This window comes from Amblyomma americanum, chromosome 1 (genome assembly GCF_052857255.1).
Source record: "Amblyomma americanum isolate KBUSLIRL-KWMA chromosome 1, ASM5285725v1, whole genome shotgun sequence".
Classification (NCBI taxonomy): Eukaryota; Metazoa; Arthropoda; class Arachnida; order Ixodida; family Ixodidae; genus Amblyomma; species Amblyomma americanum.
In genome coordinates, this window is record NC_135497.1 from 115,098,659 (window position 1) to 115,124,672 (window position 26,014).

Consider the following 26,014-nt stretch of genomic DNA (forward strand, 5'->3'; position numbering starts at 1 on the left):
AAATATCAGTTGTAGAAAAGGTTTGTAGTTCAATCAAGGCACTTCTCACTTTCATACTTTTCAGCAGTAGTTTCCATGAGTGCTCCTTCCACCAGAACTCAACCTAATGGAGTAGAAGGAATGGCTCAAAGCAATAAAAAATTAACACTGCACTGGGGTGACGGCTGTAATTAACAGCTTTAGCTACAGTAGATAAAAGCGTCGCAGCAAGAATGGCTTGAAGTAAGTATGAATAGATTCTTGAAGGAAACTTATTGGCATGTCTGTGTGCCACATAATTCTCGTAGATAATATGGAGATGAAATTTCAGGCAAAATTGACACAAAACATTGGGCTCATTCCAAATGTGCACAGAAAATTTGCTGTCACCCTATTTAACCAGTTGCTTGGTTTTTTTTTAACTTTTAGTTAGCTGTGAACAAAGGCTTTGGCTTTCCATGCTGAAAGAGGTATCAAAGGTTGTTGCTGCTAAATAGGCTAAGATTCCAGAGGGCATAAATTTATTTATGTGAATGTACTCCCATATCATCAATGGACGTTGAGTGTTTGTTCAGTGTACTAATAGCCTTCAGCAATAAAAGACAGAACAAATTTGGAGATAGTGCTCGTATTCTATTCACCGTCACAATGAGCCTAGTAAAGTTTAATGCAAACCAATCCACTGTGGCTGCTCTTTTCGCTTATTGCACTTGAACAGCCACATAGCTAGCGCACAGATTCAATAGCATGAACAGTAGTCAAAGTGGCACTACTTTCATTGTACAGTTGCTCCCTCCGTTAACACAGCTAAATGAAGCAGCAGGCCAGCAGATTAAAAAAAATAACACGTAATGCACAGATCATGACACCAGGAACATGCCGTTAGTATCGGCACAAATTTTGGCCATTACTCTCGTGGTATCCAAATTTCTGCTCACAAGTACCTCCTCACCAATGTCGGAGTCTCACTGCCTACAGCAAACTGTTCCTCCTTTCCAAGACCGTTGAACAACACCTTTCTGCATATTAAAAAGACACTGAGGACAACTAGATCTATCCAAATTTTGTCCATAGTGAAAACAAGATCTGTAGCTCTTTCTGGCCACACTGATACTTGCCCAGCAGTAAAAGATGCATTTATTGCCAAGAAAATTGAGTTGGAAAATTTGCGCAACACTCGATTCAAACTCGTAATATTAAGGTCAAAAAGGACTCAGAGACCAGTGTTTGGAAGTGAACGGTTGTGTTGTCTGATGTAGGGGATCTGTGCACAATAATAATGTCTCAATGCACTGCAGCTTGCTTGAGAAAATGACCAAGGGTGGCATACATGTGTTTCATTTTTCAATCTTTTCTAGCTTGCAAAAGCTCGGTTGTCAACAAAAGTAACAACTTTTTCAGAATGGGGTAATTACCGACACAGACCAACTTAAATATGTTGTCAGTGTTCATTTATGTCTGCATATTAAAGTTTTGAATACAGTGCTGCAATTCCTGCTTCGGGTTACTTAGCCGTAGCACGACATCATCAGTGAATAGAAGGTTGACGAGGTATTCTCCAACTCTTACATCCAAGCTTCCGCAGTTTGTACGTGCCTCCAAGCCCAAAAGTACAGTTTTTGAGGAATGTAATGGGCACCAAACACACCATTTTTAGTGCCTATCTTCTAGCACTTAGCAGGCGTCAGGCTAAGGTTTTTGGTTACCATAGCACCGTGAAAGTCCTTCATATCATGCTTAGTCAAAGCAGGGGGAACTTGGGCTGACCCAACACCTGGAAAAATAATGTGACACTAAATAGAACACTTGGCAATTTAGCTTCCCTGCAAGTACCCAGAAGAAAAAAAAATTCAAAGCAGAACTTTGAAGTGCAACCAATAAAAGCACAACTGCCGACTAAAGTTGGTTGGAAGTTGTAACATTTATTCAGCACACTCAGTACAACGAAACTCTCTCAATTCTCCTGTTGTACAAATGTCAAGAGTGTAACACCCTTTACTGAGCTATTTTACGTGTCCAATGCTCTCAATACAGCATTGACAAGACATTTGGCTTGAGGTATGGATGGATGTATTATGTACAAAATAACTTACACAAAATCCACAGGCTGTAATAATGGAAGAATAACGTAGGCGCATCCCACATCAATGCACCATTACAGCATGGCATTGCAATATCTGTATATGTGTGTATATATATATATATATATATATCTATATAGCGACAAGAACGTCCCGACATATTATACATAGCAAATGCAAAAGGTCTTCGAATATTTACCCAGTGCTTATTCTTATGATCCCTGAGACTCCTTGAGCAGTCTATGTACAAGCTGAAAAAGTCTATAACCGAGTATTCAGCACAAAGAGGATCAACCTGCACTGTAGAAAGGAGACTGATATAATGAAAAAAGAAATATGCTTGCTTTTTTATTGCCATGAATTTACAATAATTAGCAGGTATTCAGAGGTGCAATTAGCAATGTGAATAATGGCCTACCTTAAGAGAGCAACTAGCAAAAACCCAAATCCTGCCAAGCAATTGCAAAGGTACAGTGCTTCCCGAGATCAGGTTCAAGGAAGAATCTGATTAATTTGAAAACCTTGAATGCTGAATATTCACTCTACCTAATGAGTTTACCAACAGGTTACAGAAATCATACAACTGCAGAGCTACGAAAATCTGAACAAACAACAGCTTTAATTTTGGATGACCATGCTCAGGCAAATGCTAATTATTGCCCAGTAAACCTCCCCTTGCACTTCTTTTAAATATTGATTAAAAATTGCAATGAATGTGACAAATAGACTTCAGGCATCACTGTTTGTAGGTTTTTAACATGACACTTTATGTTAGCCAAAAAACAAGAAGCAGTAAAAACTGGGCAGGGTTCAAAAATCTTGCCTGGGAATAAGACACAACATACAGCACATCACTGATTCAACAGCTGCAGTGATCAATCTACTCAGCAGCCAAATATCTGGTAGTAAAGTGCACAATTGCATGAGAGCATTTTTAATTCTTTTTTCCTACCACATAATACAGACTGATCCAGCCACAGCCCGTATGACTACATTCAAGACTCAATCGGGCATATGAACTTCTTCATGAACTAGTTAAGTAGCATACGCTTCTGACAGACTGTAAACCACAATGCCTGTGTCCTGTCAACACATCTACCTTTTACCAAAATGCAAAAAAAAAAAACACATTGCTGTTTTTCTGAAGTTTACACATGGACCTAGTAGCACCTGTGAAGTGCAGCATCAGCCTTATGCAGCTGAAACTGTGATAGGTCGGGCAATAAATTACAAGGCGAAGCCCCACGCTGTACACATGAATCCAATAAACGAAGCACTCCTTGAAGTTCACACCCAAATTTCACAGTATGGTTTTCTCCTCACCTGCATACATGAAAGTGATGGGATTGTGAGCACAAAAATGTTTCATGAAGCCAACTAAGTTGCACATAGCATTGAAGCATACATACAGCTCACATTTCAAAGCATCTGTGCACTGTATGAACACATACCCTGCTGAGAAAGTAAACTAGTCGCATGTAGCAGCTTTCTGAATATTTAAGCACTATTAGATTTCTGTCTCATTACTTCCAGCTTTATGTACCTACAACAAAGTATGACCACCATGCATATAAGTTCCTTTTTCTGCCAAACAATGTAAAAGAAAATGGTCCCTAGAAACTTGCTAGCTACACACAGGAATGCTTTGAAAAAAGATATTTGTCATAATAAAAACGCTTTACTACATACAGCCACATCTATAAACTTTTTACAATTCTATAGGAGGTCATGTTCAAATGATCCACGTCGTTGCAATGTGCTGAATGCACACTTTATTATAAAATTCAGCACTGTGCATTTTATCACCTAGCCAGTGCCGACACCTTGGGCTAAAGCACACTGAGACAGTGACCATACACAAACACTCCATATCCCTTTATTTTTATTTTGGAATGCAACCCCTTTGCAGCAGTATGCTCAACATCCCTATTTTAGTAACCCAGTAACCTCCCCACCCCCAACCTCAAGGCTTTCACAATTCCAAATATTGGAACCCAGAATCAACCGTTTCACAAGGATCATGGTCAGGCAGTACAATGGCATCGCTACCAACCATATTCTGTAGCTAAGATATCCATACAAATAGTCCATCACACATCTGAATGAAGTTATGAAGCATGTAAAAAAAAAAAAAAATTAGGCTTGGTGGCTTGTCCGCATGATCTCGTGCACAATTTTGATAAAGTGCTCATTGTAAGCCAACACCTAAGAAACCATGCATGTCGCAGAAGAAAAATTACATGCTTGTGAGAGCCGCGTTATGCCATTTAATGAGCACATCTGTCAGAAAACACTGTACATATTTATGCAAGCACAGTCATGTTACAACCCATGTTAGTCGTCGGAAATAACTAAATAGCACCAACATGACCACAGCCACATCTGCTTTTTGCACTTTTCTTTTAGAGAATTCAGCATTTACCATTTTCAACCTTTTTTTTTTCTTGGAACTGCTACAGGTAGAACTACAGAGGTGTATATCTTCATGGAAGCATTTACTTAAATTGTCCTTGTGAAACTCTATGCACACCTCCTCAGGAACAGCATATAGAAACTAGGCATCCTAAATGAATTGTCAGTTCTGGCCACAGTGACCTTGAGACACTGTTCATTTTTATCATACTCGGTGGATGCCCTAACAACTAAATCATTGGGCTCAAGTGAAGAGTTTATGAAAATAAAAATTATAAAACAAATCTCAATAGCAAATTAAGCCAATTTTTTATTAGTTATCCATTGCTCTGTCTGATAAGGAAGTGCCAGCATCTTCATTTCAAATGCACCAAACCTTAAAGCACTGTTTAGAACACACATTCTCAATAAAAGAAATGCACTCAAGCTGTTGTCTCAAATACAAAACAGGACTAGCTATTATACAGAGAACAGTGTCATAATGCCCAACAGCGATATATATTCCAAAACATTATAGAGCACTCCTCAGTGGCACATCATTCAAACTTAGACAAATATAGATCCCCTTCAGTACACATGCACTCGGTGCTAGAAAGAAATTCCAAGGAAGCAAAGTTTATATAGAAAGGCATACTTTTGCATTTTCTTCTTTGGCTAAGAGGCACAGACAATGCATTTTTGGCAGTGGAATCCTAATACTATATCAGTACAGGACCTTGCAGCATGGGCGGTAACCAGAGTTTGAACTCCACAGTGCTAATACTGTTTTTCAACAGCAGATTCACAATTTTTGAAGGCACATAATTATGGGCCCTTTAGCAATTGTTATGCCTCCAGCCCATGACTCACAAGCCTTGTTTTGAAAAGTTGCTTCACACATCAAAAAGTGAGCAAGCATCATTAGCAGTTATCATGTTTTCAAAGATTATTAGGGCCGACCCTAACCTGCCCCCTCAATGATCATGAAAAATGCCTAGAAGAATGTTGGGCATCTCATGAGAATGCCTAAAAATGCACAAGAGAAGCAGATGAATTAAATGTAACCACATGCAACTTTTGTCATTTCCTTCTACTTGAATTCTCTCCCGTTTTCCCTCAACCAGTACCCCCAAGAGCATCGCACTATTTATTAAAGATGCTGCCAGTGCTGTTACAAATGGCAGCCCGGCCATCACTATTACCCAATGCTGGCTGAAGTATTAGCACATGACAATGCAACTGAGAAGCCTTCAAGGATGGAAGGCAACCTTACTTCTGCACTTTATAACTGCAAGCACCAATCGCCATGTGTTAACTTTGTCGAGATGTTCGCAGCAATGCACTCTACACGTTAATGTGGTAAATCACCAAGCTCAAGAAGATGTTCAAGGACCCTCTGAAGTAACAGTAGCCTTCATCTTAAAAAAAAAAACTAAGCAAAAGGGGAGCAACCTCTGCATCATGAAGAATGGCTTCATGATGCAATTTTGCAACTTTTGCAACTTGCCTTTAGTTTCTATATTTACTGCCAGTGAATGAGCAGAAACATAACTGCATTACAATTAACAAAACTGAGGAGCGTATAGAATACCTGTTAAAACCCTGAACTCTGGGCTGTGCTTACGCTCAAGGTAAAATTCACTGCTACCTTCGGTAGCATAACTTTTTCGATAAAATGTACTCTCAGAAAGAAATGCTCCAAAGGCAAGAACTTGCAACTCTGGACAAGTTTTGCTAATCATAATGCAAAGAATAAAAAGTAGTCTCGCAGCATGGTGCCATTACCAAAAGTATACGGCCCAGAGCTCTGCTTCTATGCTGTGCAGTGGGGCTCTCTAGCATCCCTGGACGTCCTCAGCTCCAGAGGGCTGAGGATGAGAGTTCCTCTCACCCGTGAGAGATTTTGACCACTAATGATGCAAAACCAGCCCTGCTGTAATGGCCAGAAGAGAATTAGTCGGGCCATATATTTTTGACAAAGACTGTACATTGTCATCTTTTCCCTTGAAAGCTCTCTCAAACCATTAAACTTTGCACCAAGTACATTTGCTGGATACAGTCTGCACTACAAGTTTATATTCCAATGCTTCATATTCAGAATATGCACAGATAAGTGGTGCGAACACCAAGAAATCGCATCACTTATAAAACAGGAAGAAAAGAAGCGCAATAAAGAGATGTGGACAAGAAACATGAAAGAACCAATGCTCGACCAACAACGAATTCTCAGCGAACAAAATCACTCCGGCCTTGACTCAACGGACCCAGAGCAACGGCATGCCGATAAGTTGGCGACGGCAACTCGCACCATAATGCATGCTGATGCAGACGAGAAACCACCGCCAACATTTCGGCCTGTCGCTGCTGCGGGGCCGTCGAGTTAAGGCTGCAGGTGATTTAGTTTTTTCAAACCACGCTTGAGAGCAGCAGCACGATCGTGGCGTGCAAGTGCGTTAGTCCAGTGGCTGATTTTGTATTTCGTGGGCTTTCTTTGGAGCTGGGAAAAAAAGACGCACATGAGGATTTCCTTATCGTAAATGTTCGAATGGGGGTTTCTGAAGGTGCTCGACAACTCTTCATATGCAATTCGTTGTCTAAACTCAATATTTATTCATTTAGATAATTAAGCTTAATTAAATTATTAAGTATTTGCAAAACAAAAAATTGCCTGTGGTGCGGAAGGTGGCTGTCACCGATATGCAACTGGTTTCACTCGCCTGCCTCTAATAATTTATTTTTAACCCTTGACTCAAGTTAGCTGGGACGCCCGGTATAAGGTTTTCCAAAAGAGTAACTGTCAAGCTGGTGGAAATAGAACTACCAACACTGCCACATTCATGCGGCAACAACATTAAAAAGAGTGACACCACTGCCAGCATGGGCAATAAACAGCAACAAACATGTAACCAGGCAACCAAAGTAGCCATTCACTGCCCAGAGATCACCACCAGTGCCTCATTAGTGGAGAGCTGTGTGCTCGAAAAAAATTTAGGAAAAAAAGACCCTGTTAAACATTACAAGTGCTTTCCTTAGGCAAGGCAAGCAAGTCTCGTGTAGGTATACCTTTGCTCTTGTCCAATGTCTTTTTCATCAGACTTATACACACATAAGCTTCATGTCCACTGGTTAAACCATAATTCCAGCTGCTGTTTAAGTTGACAAAAATATTCAGCAAGAAAAAAGGACCAGTTGTGCGTCAACCAATTGAGGCGTATCACGTTGAAAAAAAAATTGAACGCAATATACCAGTTACACTTCAGATAGTCTACACAAAAAAAAAGCTTGAAGGTACTGATAGGCTGCAATTAGCCACAGGTACTTGGTTACAGCGCCTCACCTGCTTTGGACAAATGCTTGCACATGCGAGGCTATGCGAATGTGCATACAATGATATGAATTTTCCCAATAAAAAATAGTTGTTGGTCAAGCATTAGTCCAGACATATTTTTTGTCCATGTCTCATATCTCTGCTTGTTTTCATCACACTCCTTAATGTGTAAACTCACCCAGCAGTTTGCTCTGCTAACAATCATATACATATATTACGTACATGACAACCAACAATGTGACAAAGAACTCCATGAAATTGCCAGACCACACATTAAACCCATTTGTGCGTATGCAGCATTTTGAAAACATCAGCTGCAAATAATAAAATCTATTTCCATTTAAAATCTTCAATACTATACCAAATTTACATAAAACATCAGCAACTTGCTGTGCACCATTTCATCCAGCACACAGCAGCAGAATAGAAGGGCTCTCACAAGTAAATCAAGAGAAATCATAAAGTACACTAATTCATTAATTTAATTAGATGCACCGTGGCAATCACAATGAATGGAAAAACAAATCTTTACACCACGCTGTCACATTTAATACCAGTGTCCATAAAGCTTAGCAAAACGCGGCTGGAAACCATCAGCTTCGCTTCTTTCAAGTCATGTTACAATTAATACCATCACCGGCATTCAACTATTGACAAATCACAAAAAAACTTTTGAGCACACTGGAAAACAAAGCCAACAAGCACTGAACATACTTCACTAAACACAGACACACAAATTACAACTTCAACTTGGCCTATTCTGGATGTGCATATGCGTGTGTAAATAAAATATCAGGCACCATACATTCTCTGTAAACAGTTTGTCATCTCATTTGGCCGTGTTTTACCTCAGCCTCTCTTACAAAGGGAAACAAAGTCCCACTCCTTTAAAGTCTAAGAAATGTCACTCAACAAACCTTCTCAGCCTGTTTAATGGCACGCCCAAGTAGCTTCATCATACAGGAAACCCAAACAATGGGCAATAGCTGGCCTCAATTAGAAAGCTACCACATGGTTGAGTCCCTGCTGCAACTTCTCAAAAGCTTGTTGACCAAGATAACGGACAGGCCTAGTTTTCAGTGCAGTGACCTAGTCAACAGTAAACATGGCATTCCCACATGACACTGTGGCTTGAAATGCCATCCCTGCAGCCACAGAAGGCATCTCGCTGTGCCATCTGTTGCCAAGCGAGCTCAAATGCATATATCTGGAAAGCTGTATATTGCATGCCTTTCACCGGCCACCCACAACTACCATGTCCTTTTGGCTGCAGAAACAAGACTCCGCTCCCCCAGGGTCAGTGCACCATGCCATGTTTTTGGCCCAAGCACCTCAGGGGAAGAGCATGGGCACACTGTCAGTCAACATAGTGGTGGTAATGGTGGTGCACATGCTCATGCAAGTGGTGATGTTCATGACGCTGGGCAGGAAGTGGGGGTGGTCCAGCCAGTTGCTCACGCTCAATCCAGCTGGCCACCTGGCGCATGGCTCGCTGCCGCTCCAAGTCTCGCTCCCGATGCCTGTAGTGGTGATGCCAACCCCTGCACGGTGGCTCCTCTTCGTGAGACTTGGAGCGCCTGTGTTGACGCCGTTCACACTGGGGACTAGCGGCTGCTCCCCCACATTCATGACCTCGGTCCAACAGCTGGTAGGGGCATGGCACAGCCTCTGGCCGGGAAGGAGCTTCAGCTCTGCGGGCTGCTGTTGCCTGCTGCGATCGCCTGCACGCATAAAGTATCGTCATCAGCACTTCACTGCCCCTCCACCTTCGCAGTATAACCCAGCACTTCCATGTTAAATCAGCACGCAAGCCCTGAGCACAGCCACAGCCCTGAGCAGGCAGACAAAGGGAAAGGCTGGCCTTCATCAGCTACACACCTTTTGATGTAAACTAGTTCATTCATAGTTACAGAAAAATGTGGACTGCATGCAATGCTTAACATTGCAAGACCACTTTAGAGCATGTAACAAAGAAAAATCTAGCACAGGCCTTAAAAGCTCAATGCAGTACAAGGTCACTTAAGGCAAATTGTTAAACAACGCGAAAAAAGAGATTGCCTAAACTCATCGTCAGTACAATGTACACAAAATGGGTGTGCTTACATCCAGCAATGGTAACATCATGCTTAGAGGTTGTGTTATGCATGCTTCCCAAAATACCGCTGGGAGGCACAGTCTACGTCAGTATGAAAACTGCATCACTGTAACTTGCCTTGGTGCTTGTTAACAATTAATGGAAATATGGATGGCCAGAAGGATTGCGCAAGCAGCCACTTTTGCAATCAAGCGCGCAAGCACGCATACGCACATTTTTTTCGAGCTGTATTAACAGTAAGTAGTACTTTTGCTGCACACACCAGTGTGTGTGCAGCAAAAGTACTACTTACTGTTAATAGGTTCCATTCTTGGCAAACCAATGTTTCTTAACATTGGACCACAGAAGTGCCCTCACCGGCACCAACACAGTGACTCTTCTCACGCTTGGAAGATCAAGCAAATATTCAAAGAATATGCATTCCCGTGTTGTTATGAGTATTATGTGGATTACAGTTGTTAATGTCATGTACTCCACCACTTGTTCCCATATACATAGCTTTTTTTGTACTTGGTTCACACCACACAAATCTTTTCCTCGTGAAGAAAGGCAGGTCACAGTATCGATCTACAGCCAATAAGCTCCACTGAAACATTGTCTGCGCAAGTGTATCAATAATACTGCGCTGCGTGCACTTCTATCAAGCCACGGTGTTTTGCTTTCGGGCAGAATTTATAGAGAGAGGTGCAAACTCCAATGTCATAATGATGTGCTGAATCTTTACTGAAACTCGAATGAGCAAAGCACGAAGCCTAATATATTCTATAACCTCAACTTACTATCTGTTCTCGGAGACGGGGGCAATCCGTTTGTCGTCACGCCTGCCGTCACGTAAACACTGAAGGTGTGCGAGCGACTCTGTAGCATGAAACTCGGGCTTTGTGTCAGGCTATTTCGCTATCTCTTGCCGCACTAGACACACCTGGCTGCGGGCCCCCCTTTGGAAGCCCGTTCGAATTAGCCAGTGGAAGACCCACAACGGCTGACTTAGCGAGTGTCTGATACCATAAACTTACGAGCAGTATCCGGATCCGGATCTCCAGGGGCCGAATTAATGAGCTTTTACTGTATTTGCAAGTTGTTGAACTTGCTGAATGGATGACAGACAATGCGACGCCACCACATACATTCAAGTCTACCACCACTATTTCTCAGCTGCTCCTGTGATGCAGGCAGAACCCAAGAAGGGGGTGCTCATGCCTTTGTGTTCCATTTTTGCAGTGAAAATATGGCACACTTCAAGCAACTGCTCCTCGACATAAAAATAGCTGCGGCAATCCTAGCAGCCAGTGCTCACTTCATTCTTAGCATTTTTTTGTTCTCTACAAATCTGCTGTCCATTAATGTTACTGTCTGCACATATTAGTCCAAATAATAAAAAAAAATCTGAACTGTATGCAGAACTTTTGCTTGATTGCTCAGCACCAAGTTGATTTAACACAATGAGACTGTTCATAGGTTTCCATTCATTCCTAACTGTTGGAAGTAGTATCTCAGTGCTATGTCATGGCATTTTAAAATCAGTTTGCTTCAAAATGATGTTGGCACACTTCCGCATGCTGCTCTTGACGTATAGGTGCGGACAAAAGTAAAAGGAGCACACAACTTCCAACTAATTTCACGCCTTGCATAATTGAAATTACGACGCATGGTATGCACATACTGGTGGCGGTCACTGGCACGCCTTCATGGGAACAAACAATGTCTTATTTCCGCAAAGGGAGGTGCGGTCGCATTTAGAACAAAATAGCTTGTTCCATTTGTTTAGGTCTGCACTTGCACACACAGCTGGTTCTTAACCGGTTCTTAGCAGTACAGCACTCTGCGACAAGGCACGGTGGCAAAACAGGCTGCAAACGGTGAGCATTTTGTGCGCATGCGCATATTCTTGCCTGTTTCACTTCATTACACTCCACTGTACAGCCATTTGTGCGATGTTTGTGTGATACTTTTAAAGAAAAGGCCGGGCATACTTGGCAGCAGTAACAGAAGGCCGGCTTTATAGGTGCACTGTGAAATCACCGGAGTTACTTTGAGGCCTTTTTAACTACATGCATTTATAGACACAATATCAACCAGCCAATGCCATAACCCAGAAACAGCAGCGCCGCTGCACCTCACATCTGTCAGAAGATGTCATTGGTCTATGCACTGCGACATATGCAGAAAACTAGTGTACATAATGTCATCAGTGGGATAATTCAAAACATTTTCACACAATTACTAGAACTATACTTTAATTGGCATTATGGATAAATACATCTTTTTTGGGCGAATATTATTTTCCATGAATGAATTAGTGACTTTTTTCAGTGATTTAATGTGACAATCCTGTGTGGTCAAAAGTCACTTAGAGTAAATCTCGGCATTTTCATCAGCATGAACAGTTTGTCTGCCAGTGATTAAGATAATTTACAAGTGATTTTGCATTTGGGGGCGTGTTTGTAGAAGGAATTCCTTTCGTCATTAAAAAGGTTACGCAAGTTGAATGAGACAGCCGGCACAAGCGGAAGTTTACTTCTAAGAACTAAGTTGGCAAATTTTCTTTAGGTTTTTGCACTGGGCTGAGTGAGAGGGTGAAGCAACTCGTGATCTGCAATATTGATGGCAGTGATGGAACTGTGGTTCACTCGTCGCGGTAGCCTAAACATGCAACTTTTCATGATGGCCATGCGCACTTTTGTGTCAGTGTCCTACATACAGCTTATAAACCTACTTAGCCAATTAACTGCTCTAAGCGGGTGATGTTAGCTGAACAAACAGTGCTTAGCTAGCAGGCGGTAAGAAGGTGATGCTTCTCAGTCTGCAGAGGCGTGTAGCAACCGGAAAAATCCTCAAATCGCACAATTGTGCGGCTTATCCAGCAATACCACCATCTCATATCATACCCCTGGGCTCTCTACTGAGTTAATTTTCAACTTTGAATGAATGTAACTCATACTCAACAGCCAGCTAGTTATGCCTTGTATGCTAAGAACACTGGCCAAGAACACTGACCTTTTTCGATTAAAACCAAATTTCAATAACAAAATTTGGCATAATTTTATGGCCCTTTTTCTCGATTAAAACCAAAAAGTCCAACCTCTACATATATGGCACTTTTCACCAGTAATAACAATTACTAACACTTGAACAGGAGTCCAGGTACACCTTTCAGAAAAGTTGCTATGTTTTTACAGTATGAAGAGCTGTCACTTGTGGAATCACTTACTGTGAAAATGATTTGAACACAATTTGTATCATCAGAATAGTCAATTATCAACAGTTGGTCATCAATGCCTCAGCAAATTTCTTCTCTCACTATTCTAAATGCACTGGAAGCTATGTACCTATATGGTGACAATGCAAAATCCTACGCCCAGTGACAAATGGCAATGCTGTTTTTTTTCTATTACAATTTTCTCTCAAGAAAAGAAAAACCATGGGAACGCCAATTTTGGTTCATTTTTTGTATTTTCTTCCTCTAGGTTGCGGCCTGCGATTGGTTCTTTTCAGGTCATGTGGCACTGTGATGTCCTACCTCCTTTGGGGTCATGTGACCATGTGATGTCATACCCCTCCACCAATTAGATAAATGCATGACACCGAATGGCCCTGGGTTGCTCGTGACAAACTCTAATGCCATCTAAGTTACTATCTAGAAACTAGGTTGTTCACCTCCTGGTGGGCAGGCTGTGATGATGTCAAAAGGTCACGTGACCTCTCTTGAACAATCAGTGAATTTCATGATAGACGGCGGATTTTACTCTTGATGTGAACTCTAATGCTATCACATTAAAAGCTTGTTACTTTGCCCCTGTGGCCCCAGTGATGCTGTGTGTCACTGAACCAGCCCTGCAAATGGCAGCCATATGTGCCCTTCACGGTGCCGAAGACGCAGAATCAGTGTTCACGAAAAACAAGCGGAAGCATGTAATTGCAAGCAGTTTTTTTATCCGAGACTGTGTTCTTTGCAACCTCTGAAGCAGCTGCATTTCAGCCATGCGTTCACTGCCACGATTTAAATGGGTGGAGGCACCAAATTTTTGGTTGGCACCTTTTTTGTTTCAAACGTTGCGTATTACCCCAATAGATGTGATACACGCTACGTGGTTCATACATGTGCAGTAAATAATTTATTACTGCATTATTTACACTGCACGATTTCGGATTCGGTTTTTGAGTGCCGGGTTTGCTATGACGCCACAGCTAGGGAAGAGCAGCAACTCTGGTCAAGTGGGGCCCAAAAGTTGTGATACATGGAGTGATGTGTCATCTGCTCTCGTACACATGCTGCACACAGCAGTGTCTTTTGAAATGACGACAAACGACACAGACTTCTGAAACCAAATGGCCCACTTTTACTGATTTCAGTGCAACAGTAGGCCGATCCCCCGGTCACATAACAACAACACAATGCCTCACTATGCGTACCGACCAATAATATTCGCTGCTGTGTTTCATTTCACCCCGCCCGCTCAGTCACACCGCAAGGCTGCTTCGAGTTCCATGGCTGCTAATTTCGATACGTGCTGCTCACTTTTTGCTGCTGGTTTTTAACAAACAGTCCTGGTATTTGGTAAATGAATGCTTCAAGCATACAGGATTTAGCATTTACCGTGCAGGTACATAATTCCCCACGAATGCATCCACATCGATGACTGCAACTCAGCGCTACTGCATTTACATGCAGAGCTGCCTAGGCAGCAACTGCATTTTTATTCAGCATAAAATGCAAGCTGCATCCTACTTCAGTTATATAATCTCTTCTCTTTTGTGCCAGTTGCACATTTCGTGTTTATGCAGTGCGTTATCTCTGCAGGAAGCACTGATGAATGCGAGCACCAGGCTGGGGAACATGTACGCTTCACATCCAGGTTGTTGACACCTCCTAGGACTGGCATTTCTCGGTTATTATATTGATTTTTCTGATCTGCCCAATACTTGACTTTAAATTGCTTTATCCAGAAGTATGTTTGGCGCCCATTTGCAATGATTAAATTGCCCGCAATTAAGTGGTGCCAACGACTGCTGCCGGGCGCCTGCAGCATTGGTTAGCAGACCGGGTCACACTGCCTAGCAGTAGTACTTCCTGCTCATTGTATATGAGTCCTAAAATATAAGCAACCATCAATTTCGGTTAACTGCTGTCAAAACTATACTGTATGGCCATTTTTCATTCACTACAACTTGTCTCCATAATTTCAGACACCCCACGTATAAACCCTTTGCACTCGGTAGGCCTAATCGTCACAGAAGGGGACCAGTGTAGACTAAAATTCACTGTTTACTGCTGGTGAGTAACATGTGATAAGAGCAATTAGTCAGGTTGTCATCTCATAGGCGCGAAGGTTTCGCTCATCGGCCGATGCGTCAGCGATGGCATATCTGTCAATCAGTACACCAACCGCCGACGCAACACCTGGCCGATGTCATGCGTCGCCATTCCCAATATGTCACGTTGCTACGCTGCAACATCACTATAATATTCACCGGTATTGTTTTCAAGCTCATATGTCATTAACAATTACACTGGCGATGGATCTCGATCATGAAAAAGGGGTGAACAAGGACTCTTTAGAGTGAAATTAAAATATATTTTAAGTGTTTGTTGCCCTCAATACTTCGCGTGGGTGACCTTAGATACAAAGAAAGCCCATAACAAACTTTTTATTGCCTCAAAATTTGGTGTCCCAATTATATATTACAAAATTGAAGAAGAGTTTCAGCATCTTTCTAAACCATACACTGAAAAAAGTAACTTCACAGACAACACTGCCCGTGTTCTATAACTTGCATTTTTCTTGTAGGTTTTGCACACAATCATCAATAATTTACATCTTTACCTATTGTCTTCTGCAGCAGAAGACTGATAGCAAGCCTTCTCTGTGCTCTCCTTCAGCCACTGTAGAAGCTCATGTCGATGATGAACCCGAGGTTTGACTCTTCGGGAGCGACTTCCTAAGGGTGATGGTGGTACTCCACCAGACGAGTGTTTGCACCTGTTCCCAGCATTTTCTGCCTGCAAAGGTGCAATCAAATTGAAATGTCAGCTTTTGCTATAGCAGACAATTAATGCCGATCCTACTCAATGCAGGATAACTTTTCCTCCAACATCCCTATCATGCCAAGGGTCTCATGTTGGCAAAGCTAATGTTTCACACATAATATCCAAGCCACTTGCGCAACCAAGTCATATGGTTCTTAAAACGTGCAATATTATTAGAATGTTGACAAGCCAGCTCGTCAGATGCAATACAGATGCACACTTTGCAAAAAACACACAAATGGTAAACTAACTGCACAGAACAGACACCAGTTTACACTGCGTTTCATTTGCAAGCACTACTCGCCAGATAGAGGCATCTAACTTGATCGAGATATTTATGCAGCGTACTCAATGTGCTGAATGCTTCAACTAGACACACTCAAGGGCTGGAGCAGGATCTATCAAGAAATTAGCAGGAGGTACAACGGTCACATAACTGCCACAGGAGAGGGGTTTGAGATCACAGGAAACACAGCTTGCCCTGCAGTGGATTTTCAGAGCTAGTGATAGTAATAATGACGCATTTGACAAGCCATGCTGCTTTTCGTGTTTCCACATGGAAGATAAGCAGCAAGTGTGAACAAATTAGAATGAAGGTAAACTGTTCATTTCAATTAAGTGCCATGGCTATGATACGTTTTATGTTGGGTGTCAAATGCAGCACTCGCACCCACTTCGTGCATATTCAATGCAATTTTTCAATACACTGGTTTGACCATATTAGGCGCGCACGCCCAGGGATTGGATTAGTCGTTTACTCTGCAGGTCCATAATATCTTAAGATGCCCTGGCTTAATAGCTTTCAATACTATGCTCTTATTCTCTCTTTTCTGCATCAGATACGAGTGGAAGCTGAGAAACAGTGGTAACTATGGTTAAATCAAGAAGCACCTAGCAATTCTCAGCCACGATTGTTCAAAGGCGCTGAAGCATATGTAGACGTTACTGAGCAGCCTGTGAGAGCAGGGGTAGATATATAACTGTGACCATGAGCTGGGCTTGCTTTCTCCCCGTGCACACACCAAAAAAAGCAATCCAGAAAATGCTGCACTGGCCAATTCTGCTAATTCATCTGTACAAGTATGTCGTACTGCTGCAGTTCCAAACAAATGCTTATGAAATGCAATCAGGGACCCTATATTTATAAACAACTTCCAAGGTTACCTACCATACAGTTTCCAGGCCTCTATCTGAAGAGCAATCACACAGAATATCTAGCATATGAAAATTACAGAGGGTTGTGCTTCAGATGCTTACGCTCTACTTGCTATTTCACTAATAGACTGACATACTGGCCACTACAATATATCATCAAAGTGATGAAAAGCGAGTGGGACCAAGACCACACATATGACTACCAAATCATCGAACACTCTGTTGGATATTTCATAGTAGTTTTGAACAACTCAATATTATGAAAATAATGCACCACTCCTTATATTCAGCCCTAGCTTTAGTGCTCAGCACTGCAAATTCATGATACTGCATAAAATATCACACATATATGTGACAGCAAGTTGCTCAAAAACAAAACAATTCAACCACAATGCCTAGCTGTGTGAAAATTTTAGTTGTACCTTCTGATGTACACCCTTCAACCCTTAAACTGCTTACTGCTCATACCTGCCACAAACATAACAGAACTTACACCTTCATATGTAGACTCCATTAAATATAAACTTGAGTAAGTGCTTTCAAATAGAGGTTGGTGCCATGTCATTTTGCTGCCTGAATGCACTTCCACTGAATAGAACTTGCGCATCATGGTGCAAAACCAGGTGAGGACCACAAGACAAAGATGAGGACATGCTACCTCTTCTGGTTTTGTGCTGTAACACACAAGCCACAGATCGCATCAACTGCCCGGTCGTCCAAACTGACCCACATTTATATTTGATATCACTCTTGCTTTTGCATACTGCAAATATAGACAGAAGTAATAGAAAAATTATTCACTGAAGCAATAACACTCAATGCTCTGTCACAATAAACAACACGGACTGCTGGAGAAATGGCCAACCTGTGGTGGAAATTTTCGGTGCACAGGAACCGAAAGGCTCTCAGGTGCTCTGCGGCTAGGGGGCGGATCATCCGTAAGCAATGTGCAAGCTGTTGGAGCACTGCTGCGTGCCGACGATTCGGACAGTGGCCGTGTCTGTGCTGGGCAGCTGTCTTCATCTGGTCCAATGGCAAGTCGGACTTTGATTGTTCGACTACCCGACTTTGGCAAGCTCTTCTTTCCCAGTGCATCATAAATGGATCGGACAAGACTCGCTATGTCCTGCAAAAAGAATTTTTACTAGTTTGAACAACAACAAAAATCAAAGCAAGGGATATTCCATCCAAATAACAATGCAACAATGCAACAATGCTCTCAAATAAGGAACACCATGATTACACAAACTGAACTTTGCTTACAACTACAATGCAAATATATGCAACAGTGCTTGTGTGCCATTCAACAAGTATGCATATGAAATTCTCTCAGCCGGAGACAAATATTAGCTCCTTAGCTCCAATGCGTAGGCAATGAAATTGCGCCTGCTGAAACTTCTGAACTTCAAGCATTTTGTCATTAGTGGCCTGTACATTGTAGACATGCAAAAAACTAGCAAAGTTTATTAAAGGGACCCAGAAAGGGAGGGCCTCAATAAAGGTGCGGTATGTCTGGGATGTTAAAAGACGATGGTTCATAATTATCCCCCAGCAAGAATTATTTTAATGCGTTTTGTGGAAGCTGAGTTATATGCAGATGAAATTTGAACTTCCGCATCTTCGCTCCTTTCCCTCTCCTCTCGCATGCCAAAACGGCGGCGCTCCTCCACCGGCCCCACTCACTCGGCCCCTTCCCTACCTCCTCCAGCTGCGGTGCGCGCGGAGTGGACACGGCCGTGGTAGCGCGTGGCGTCTAAAAGAATTTGGCGCTGTGAACCAATGATAACCCCCAGCTGCTGACATCATTTGCAAGACGTGGTGACGTCGCCTGCCAGGTTTTCGCGCGAACGCCCGGAACCGCGCGTCGCCGCGAGGTGTGAAAGCGGGAGTTTTTAAAAATGTATTGTAAATTTCCCGCTCGCTTTCGAGGTCTCGTACGCGGCATGGACACTCGGTGGCCTGTACTCTACATAGTGCAAGCATTTTAAAGCCAAGCTCAAACACCCCTTTCTGTGGCCCTTTAAAAAAAATATTACAACTCTGAATTAAAATCCGCAAATCAGGACAACTTCTGAATGTCTTAAAACGATAAAACTGCCCGTACCAATAGCAAATAAAATATCCAACCGATGCACGTAGCAGTACAATGGCTGAAATTCCAGGTTCTTTCGTCAGGAATGCTACCCATTCTAGGCAGTGATCTTTTAGCATACCCCATGCATGTCCCAAGAGCCAACAACCTGTGGTTTCATAGAGGTTCAAACATGGGTGGTAACACCCCACAAGTGACTTCTCTAAGATAGCCCAAACCAGTGGTAAAAGCGACAGCGTGGAACTAAGGTGATAATGTTGAGTGTTTTGTTTTTATGTAAGCACTACACACCGCTGGGCACTATGTAACTTGGTTGAGATGTTCACAAACATGTCCTCTACCAGCTGAATGTATCATGGCATGCTCAAGGAGTGGTTAGTGGGCCCTTTAATAACAGACAAAAAGAGGCATGCAGGTACACAAATTACTTGTCTACTCACATCTTTGGTCACTTTACCATGACCATTGAAGTCATAGAGTGTAAATGAAAACTCCTGTCTTTCCTCTCCTTGGTTGGATTTATTGCATGATGCATCCTGTGCATTGCAAAACAAAAAAAAAACATTTTCTCTTTTCTGCAGGCTAATTTCTGACATGGGACCACTATGTGCATTTAAACGTAAATAGGAACAAACACAAAGAAAGAAGCAAACCCCTAGTGCTTGTTTCGCCCATTTGTTTCCTAGTATTTGTTCCTCTGAGGAGTTTCCACTTTAATTATGAACTCTGAACTGACTAACCCATAAAAAAATTAATTAAGCATTATGTAAAGTTTTGGGCAATATGACAGGGAACAAACGTTTAGCACAAAACTGCAGATTAGCTGCTTATTTCCTCACAAAATTTTAGAATGACTTTTGGATATCAGAAAGCAGATAAAAGTATGCTTGTCACACACTATTAAGCAGTAATTAATAAATAAATGCTCATAATGTGTTCCCTTTCATATTGCTCACGACTACACGCACCACACTGAATGCAGTGCTTGCACTCAAAAAGTAAACAATGCAAAACAAAACAATGCAAATAACATTTTTGAGTTTACCAAAAGAAATTTCCAACTTGCATGTTTAATTGCATAGTTCTGAATTTGACCGCAGTCAGACTGCAAAATTTGGACCATATAGTTAGAAAATTTTGCAATCTGCACAATCAAGCATGTTTTTTTGCCGATCTTTCGCATGCAAGCACATCAAATGAATCCAAATTACTAGAAGTCAAAGGAACAGAACTAAAGTGTATAAACAGAGAATCAATAATACAATACTATTCATGCCAAACTCTTGCAAGGAACTAAATGCCAACACCAATAAGGAACACAAGTTCTTAAAGTGCTTCAATAAGGAACAAGCAATATACCCATCTGTAAACGTATGTCCTATTGTCACTAAAAGCCTTTTATTAGATTATTTCTCATCAGCCTGCAAGCAAAAAATAGATATCTGCAGAGTACACAATGACACACCCCAAGCACCTCCAGTTTACTGAAAAGAATAAAGAACAAAATTAAATGCAAGACTTTCCTGCTACAGAAGGTCATAGCGCACCATTTCGTTTCACAGTACTTCATACTTCGCAATTTATATGGCCAAGACTCACCACTGCACTAAGGCCTTCTCCCCTTTCTTCCTTCTCACTCCTCTCTTCCTCAGCTTTTTCTGGCCGCTCCTCATCCTCAGTCAGTGATGGTGTGGTCACCTTTTCCGTGCTGCCTGTGCTGCCTTCTGGAAAAAAAATAAAAAAATCTAAACATGCAACCTCCATGAGCACAACCTGAAAACACAGAGCGAAAAAAACACCTGCACCACGAAAATGGACATTAAAAATTGGTCTATCACATTCTGATGTCAAAGATCCAGATCCAAGGACACGTCAGAAGCAAGTTACACTGCAGAAGTGCTCTGTGTAGTAACAGGTTGTCTCGGCTGAGACATCTTGTAAGCCTTGCTGATATAAAGTTATATGCCACCAAGTTACAAGTGAACATGTTGCCAACAAGACTGTTAAGCTGACTCATGTTTTTGCTGTTGGCTCTGAGTGAGTGAAAGGTGCTCCCCTTCAACGCAAGCATTAGCAGCACATTTTCATATGTCTGTTGCCACTTCTGCTGCAAATTAACTGATTCCTTTTTGAAAGCAAGTCAAGGCATTTTCTCAGAATTAAATGTTACATCTTTAGCACACAAATGCATCAAACAGCAGGCACATGTTGGGTTTATTGGTGCATAAGCAATTAAAGGCTACTACAATGCGCCAAGTATAAAGTTTAAAGTGTGCTGTTTTTTTTTTTAGCAAAACATTTTCAAGGCATATTTCAATCTGTTGGAAATACAGCAAAAGACACTGCAGCTATAGGTGATAATGTATGTTCCTGTCATAAAGGTGTTTTTGTGCTTCCATTTTGCAAAGACATTTCAAGCAAAAAGTACACTATAGGTGAGCTTTTGTTAATTTCTTCTTTTCAGCAACTACTTCCAAAAGTGCAGAAAAAAGTCTAGAAGCAGCAGTTTACTTTCTTGTCAGTCACGGCAGCTTTGTACACATTCCTCAACAATGTGGATAAACTTACACTCAAGCACTTTAGTAGCACTCCTACCATCAACAAAAATAGCTGACATGCAAATCTTGCCACACAAGTACAAGCATTTCGACATTTTTGATGATGGTTGGAAAATACATTAAGTTCTAAAGACTTCCAAAAAACTGACTCTTTTCAAAAGTGCAGCTTTCAAGACCACAGCATAGCTATGCATATGATGTGTTGAGCTAGGATGCAAAATAATTACATGAATCCAAAGCCCACTTTTTCCATAGCACATTTGTAGAGCACAGAAAGCTGTTGCATGAAACTGGAATTCCAGAACTTTCCCTTACACTCAAGGCAGGGTATCTTGAATATATGGCTAATAAATTGAAAATGCCACATTACTTCAATGACATTGCAAATGAAAAGTACTGTTTAATACCCTGCAGTTCTCATTTCTTGTGCATGTATGGAGACCTTTGCAATATTTAGCATAAATGTTCTCAACCTAGACAGATGCATAAGAGAGTTTTGTAAATGTTAACGGGGCTCTGAAAGGGGCTTCGAATAAAGTTGCGGTACGCTTAGGATGTTAAAAAACACCACTTCACAAGTAACCCAAAGCAAGAATTATTTCAGTGTGTTTTTTGGAAGCTAAGTTATGTCTAGTCAAAATCTGAATTTACGCGTCTTCGTACTTTTCTCTCTCCTCTCATCACTTTTTGCATGCTGAAATATCGACACTCCTCCACCGGCCCCACTCCCTCGGTCCCTCCGCCGGCTGCCGACGCACGTGGGAGGAGGGAGGGAGGGGGCGGAGGGCGATGAGGACAAAGAAGGCAATGCCATCAGCAATAAGGATAAGATAGGTAAAGTAGCCGAAGAACTCTACTCAAATCTCTGCAGCATCGAATGCAATCAGAACATTAATGAGAGAGGCAGTAGCGCATAGCAATGCATCATCCCGCCAGTAACGAAAGAGGAAGTAAAGAAAGCCTAAGGAGCAATGCAAAGGGGAAAAGCAGCTGGGGAGGATCAGGTAACAGCAGATCTGTTGAAGAACAGAGGGGAAATTGTGCAAGAGAAACTAGCCACCCTGTATATGCGATGCCTTATGACATCGACCGTACCAGAAGCTTGGAAGAACGCAAACCTTATCTTAATTCATAAGAAAGGAGACGCCAAGGACTTGAAAAATTACAGACCGATCAGCTTACTATCCGTTGCCTACAAGGTACTAAGGTAATCGCTAATAGAGTCAGGGCAACCTTAGACTTTGATCAACCAAATGATCAGGCAGGCTTTCGTAAAGGATATTCCACAATAGATCATATTCAGACTATCAGTTGGGGGATAGAGAAATGCGCAGAATATAACCAACCTCTACATATAGCTTTCATTGATTACGAGAAAGCATTTGACTCAGTGGAAACCTCAGCAGTCATACAGGCAATGCGTAATCAGGGTGTAGAAGAGCCTTATGTCGAAATACTGGAAGATATATGTAGCAACTGCGCAACTACCATAGTCCTCCATAAAGTCAGCAACAAAATTCCAATAAGGAAGGGCGTCAGGCAAGGAGATATGATCTCGCCAATGCTATTCACCGCCTGTTTGCAGGAGGTATTCCGAGGCCTGAATTGGGAGCAGTTGGGAATAAGAGTAAATGGAGAATACCTAAATAATCTGCGATTCACTGATGACATTGCCTCACTGAGTCACTCAGGAAGTAAACTGCAAAATTATGATCAATGAGTTAGACAGACAGAGCAGAAGGGTGGGTCTAAAATTAACATGCAGCAAAGCAGCAAGGGAACAGCAGTTCACAATTGGAAGCGAGCTGCTGGAAGTGGTAAAGAATAATTAGGGCAGGTAGTGACAGCTGATCCGGATGATGAGAGGGAAATAACTAGAAGGATAAGAATGGGGTGGAGCGCATATGGCAGGTTCTCTCAGATCATGAATAGCAGTTTACCAATATCCCTCGAGAGAAAAGTGTACAACAGCTATATCTTACTGGTACTCACCAACGGGGTGGAAACGAACGTAGAGGCTAACGAAAAGAGTTCAGATTAAGTTAAGGACAACGCAGTGGGCCATGGAAAGGAAAATGATAGGTGTAACGTTACGAGACCAGAAGCAGGCAGAGTGGGTGAGGGAACAAACTTGGGTTAATGACATCCTAGTCGAAATCAAGAGGAGGAAATGGGCTTGGGCAGGGCATGTGATGCGAAGGCAAGATAACCACTGATCCTTAAGGGTAACGGAGTGGATTCCAAGAGAAAGCAAGCATAGCAGGAGCCGGCAGAAGGTTAGGTGGGCGGATGAGATTAAGAAGCTCGCAGGTATAGGGTAGGCGCAGTTGGCAAAGGACAGGGTTAATTGGAGAGACATGGGAGAGGGCTTTGCCCTGCAGTGGATGTAGTCAGGCTGATGATGATGATGGAACATGACATGCATGGTATGTAACTGGGTTAGTGTGAACATTTAATCCAGAACAGACAAGCATAAGAACTGCCTTTTTCGTCAAGTCAGGCAGTTCCGATGGTCTCTGTCACTTTACCTCTGACACTGTTCCAATCACAATGCCCTGCTCTATTTGTATTTCTTTCTTTAAGTGAGACTGTGCTTTTATTAAATTAATTACCGTATTTTCTGGTCTCCAAGTAATACCTGTGTATAAGTCACACCCTCCTGCAAATGGCAGTTTGTCATGAAAAAATCATGCATAAGTCACACCGGTGTGTGATAGGTCTACAGGGCTTACTGAAAGGAAGTGCTATAAAGACTGTGCTGAGGATCCCTTCATCAGTGAGTATGATGAAAGCACATGCTTGAGGCAGCTGCTGTGTGCAGATGATTCTCGAGCTCTGGCCAGCATACCTTCTTCCCACGCTCTGCCTTTTTTGTTGCTGTCACAAGCTACCTCCAAAAACCCAGAAAATAAGCGGGCCACCAGGACTTTCGGACATGTTTCGATGAGCTCCTCGGAGCACTGACCCGGAGGCTTGTGGCCTTAACGACAATGCTGCACAACCCTAATGAAGGGGATAAAAAGGCGGGCTCCATCCCATCAAGGCAGAGCGCTTTGGGGAGACTCAACTCTCTCGGGTGCCTCCCACAAAATCGATCGTCCACAGTCCTTCGTTCGTGACCCTGCCAACTGCCTCGCAGTCAACCCCGTTCGTCTCCGATTGCTTCTGTGAAGGGACAGAACTTTTCTTTGCTTGCGTATACTCCTGAGCTTTTAATTCTTGCTCCCTCGCTTTTTATTGTTCTTGCCGGTGTATAATCATCAGTACCTGTATCCTACTGCAGTCTCACATTTTAGTTATTTCTATACTTATTCCTGTTCAGTGTTAGTTTGTGCTGCATTATTCTGTTATTCTAAATTTGTAAATTTTCGTTTCGTATAAACAAACATTCAGATGCATGAAAATCGCAGTACATCAAACTCCTTCTTTCGATCCACACAATGCACAGGTGACCAGCCTAATAAAAATTGATGTGTCTCAGAGCTCCGTATTTTGAAGACGGGTAACTGTTGAGATGGGTAACCTTGCCCAGTGCGGAGGTCCACGGCAGTTGGCTTCATCGACCAGAGGGAGCACTCGGGGCTTTACGCCAGTTGCGAATAATTTTTTGCTCACATCGAACTGTCTGCCCGCTGCTCGGTTCCCATTCTCCAGGAGATATTTAAAGACAGCCTATTTGAATTTTGCACTACAGCTCCTTTGCTTAACAGACAGCATCATGTTGTGCGAGAACAACACATGATGCACACAAAGCCAAACGGAAAGGACTGCAGTGAAACTGAAACTTTCAAGATTATGGCTGGAGCGGGGTTTGCACTACCCACCTTGCCTTCGGTGGCAAATTTTCTGTCGAGGAATCACATAGACTACCTTCTGCTGTAAATGAAGTTAAAACAATTGGTGCACACATATTTTTTACCAAAGTTAAAAAAGATGTTTCCAAATTTAGTTTTGTAAACTCACCATGATGCAAACATTGTTCTTCGTCAAACTGGCCACCTGGTTTGCAGCTCTCATCATCACAAAGTGACAAAGACAGCTCCTGCAATAAAACGAGTCTTTTTTTATTATTTGACACTTAAGTGAAAAAGGAAAAAAGTAAGCTGACATAATGGAACACTTGTCTTCTGCACTTCATCCAGGCTACAGTTAGACTGGGTAGCAGTAGAATATCACTTTTTCCTCGTTTTCTGTGCTGCAAGCACTCATGTTTACTGTAGTTCGGTGTTTTATGCTCCCCTTTTTTTCCGCAGAACACCAGCAGTTACACTAGCTGTTACTTTATAAAGGCTGAGTTGCGCCCCTGG

The 26,014-nt window shown here is 42.1% G+C and overlaps 1 protein-coding gene across 2 annotated transcripts in view; it reads right to left on the reverse strand.

Moving 5' to 3' along the window:
- Positions 1 to 1,881: 1,881 nt before the first annotated feature.
- The window catches only part of nkd (NKD inhibitor of WNT signaling pathway naked cuticle), a 35,177-nt gene continuing 11,044 nt past the window's right edge, over positions 1,882 to 26,014 (reverse strand). Inside the window, exons 2-7 of one of the 2 annotated variants that reach the window (XM_077646588.1) lie at positions 25,671 to 25,749; positions 20,749 to 20,870; positions 19,590 to 19,685; positions 17,923 to 18,183; positions 15,700 to 15,875; positions 1,882 to 9,500 (exon numbers count right to left, since the gene is read on the reverse strand). In XM_077646588.1, coding sequence (XP_077502714.1) covers positions 9,137 to 9,500; positions 15,700 to 15,875; positions 17,923 to 18,183; positions 19,590 to 19,685; positions 20,749 to 20,870; positions 25,671 to 25,749 — 1,098 coding nt within the window. In that variant the 3' untranslated portion in view covers positions 1,882 to 9,136. Of the gene's footprint in view, positions 9,501 to 15,699; positions 15,876 to 17,922; positions 18,184 to 19,589; positions 19,686 to 20,748; positions 20,874 to 25,670; positions 25,750 to 26,014 lie in introns of both variants that reach the window. The other variant, XM_077646589.1, reaches the window with a different exon arrangement.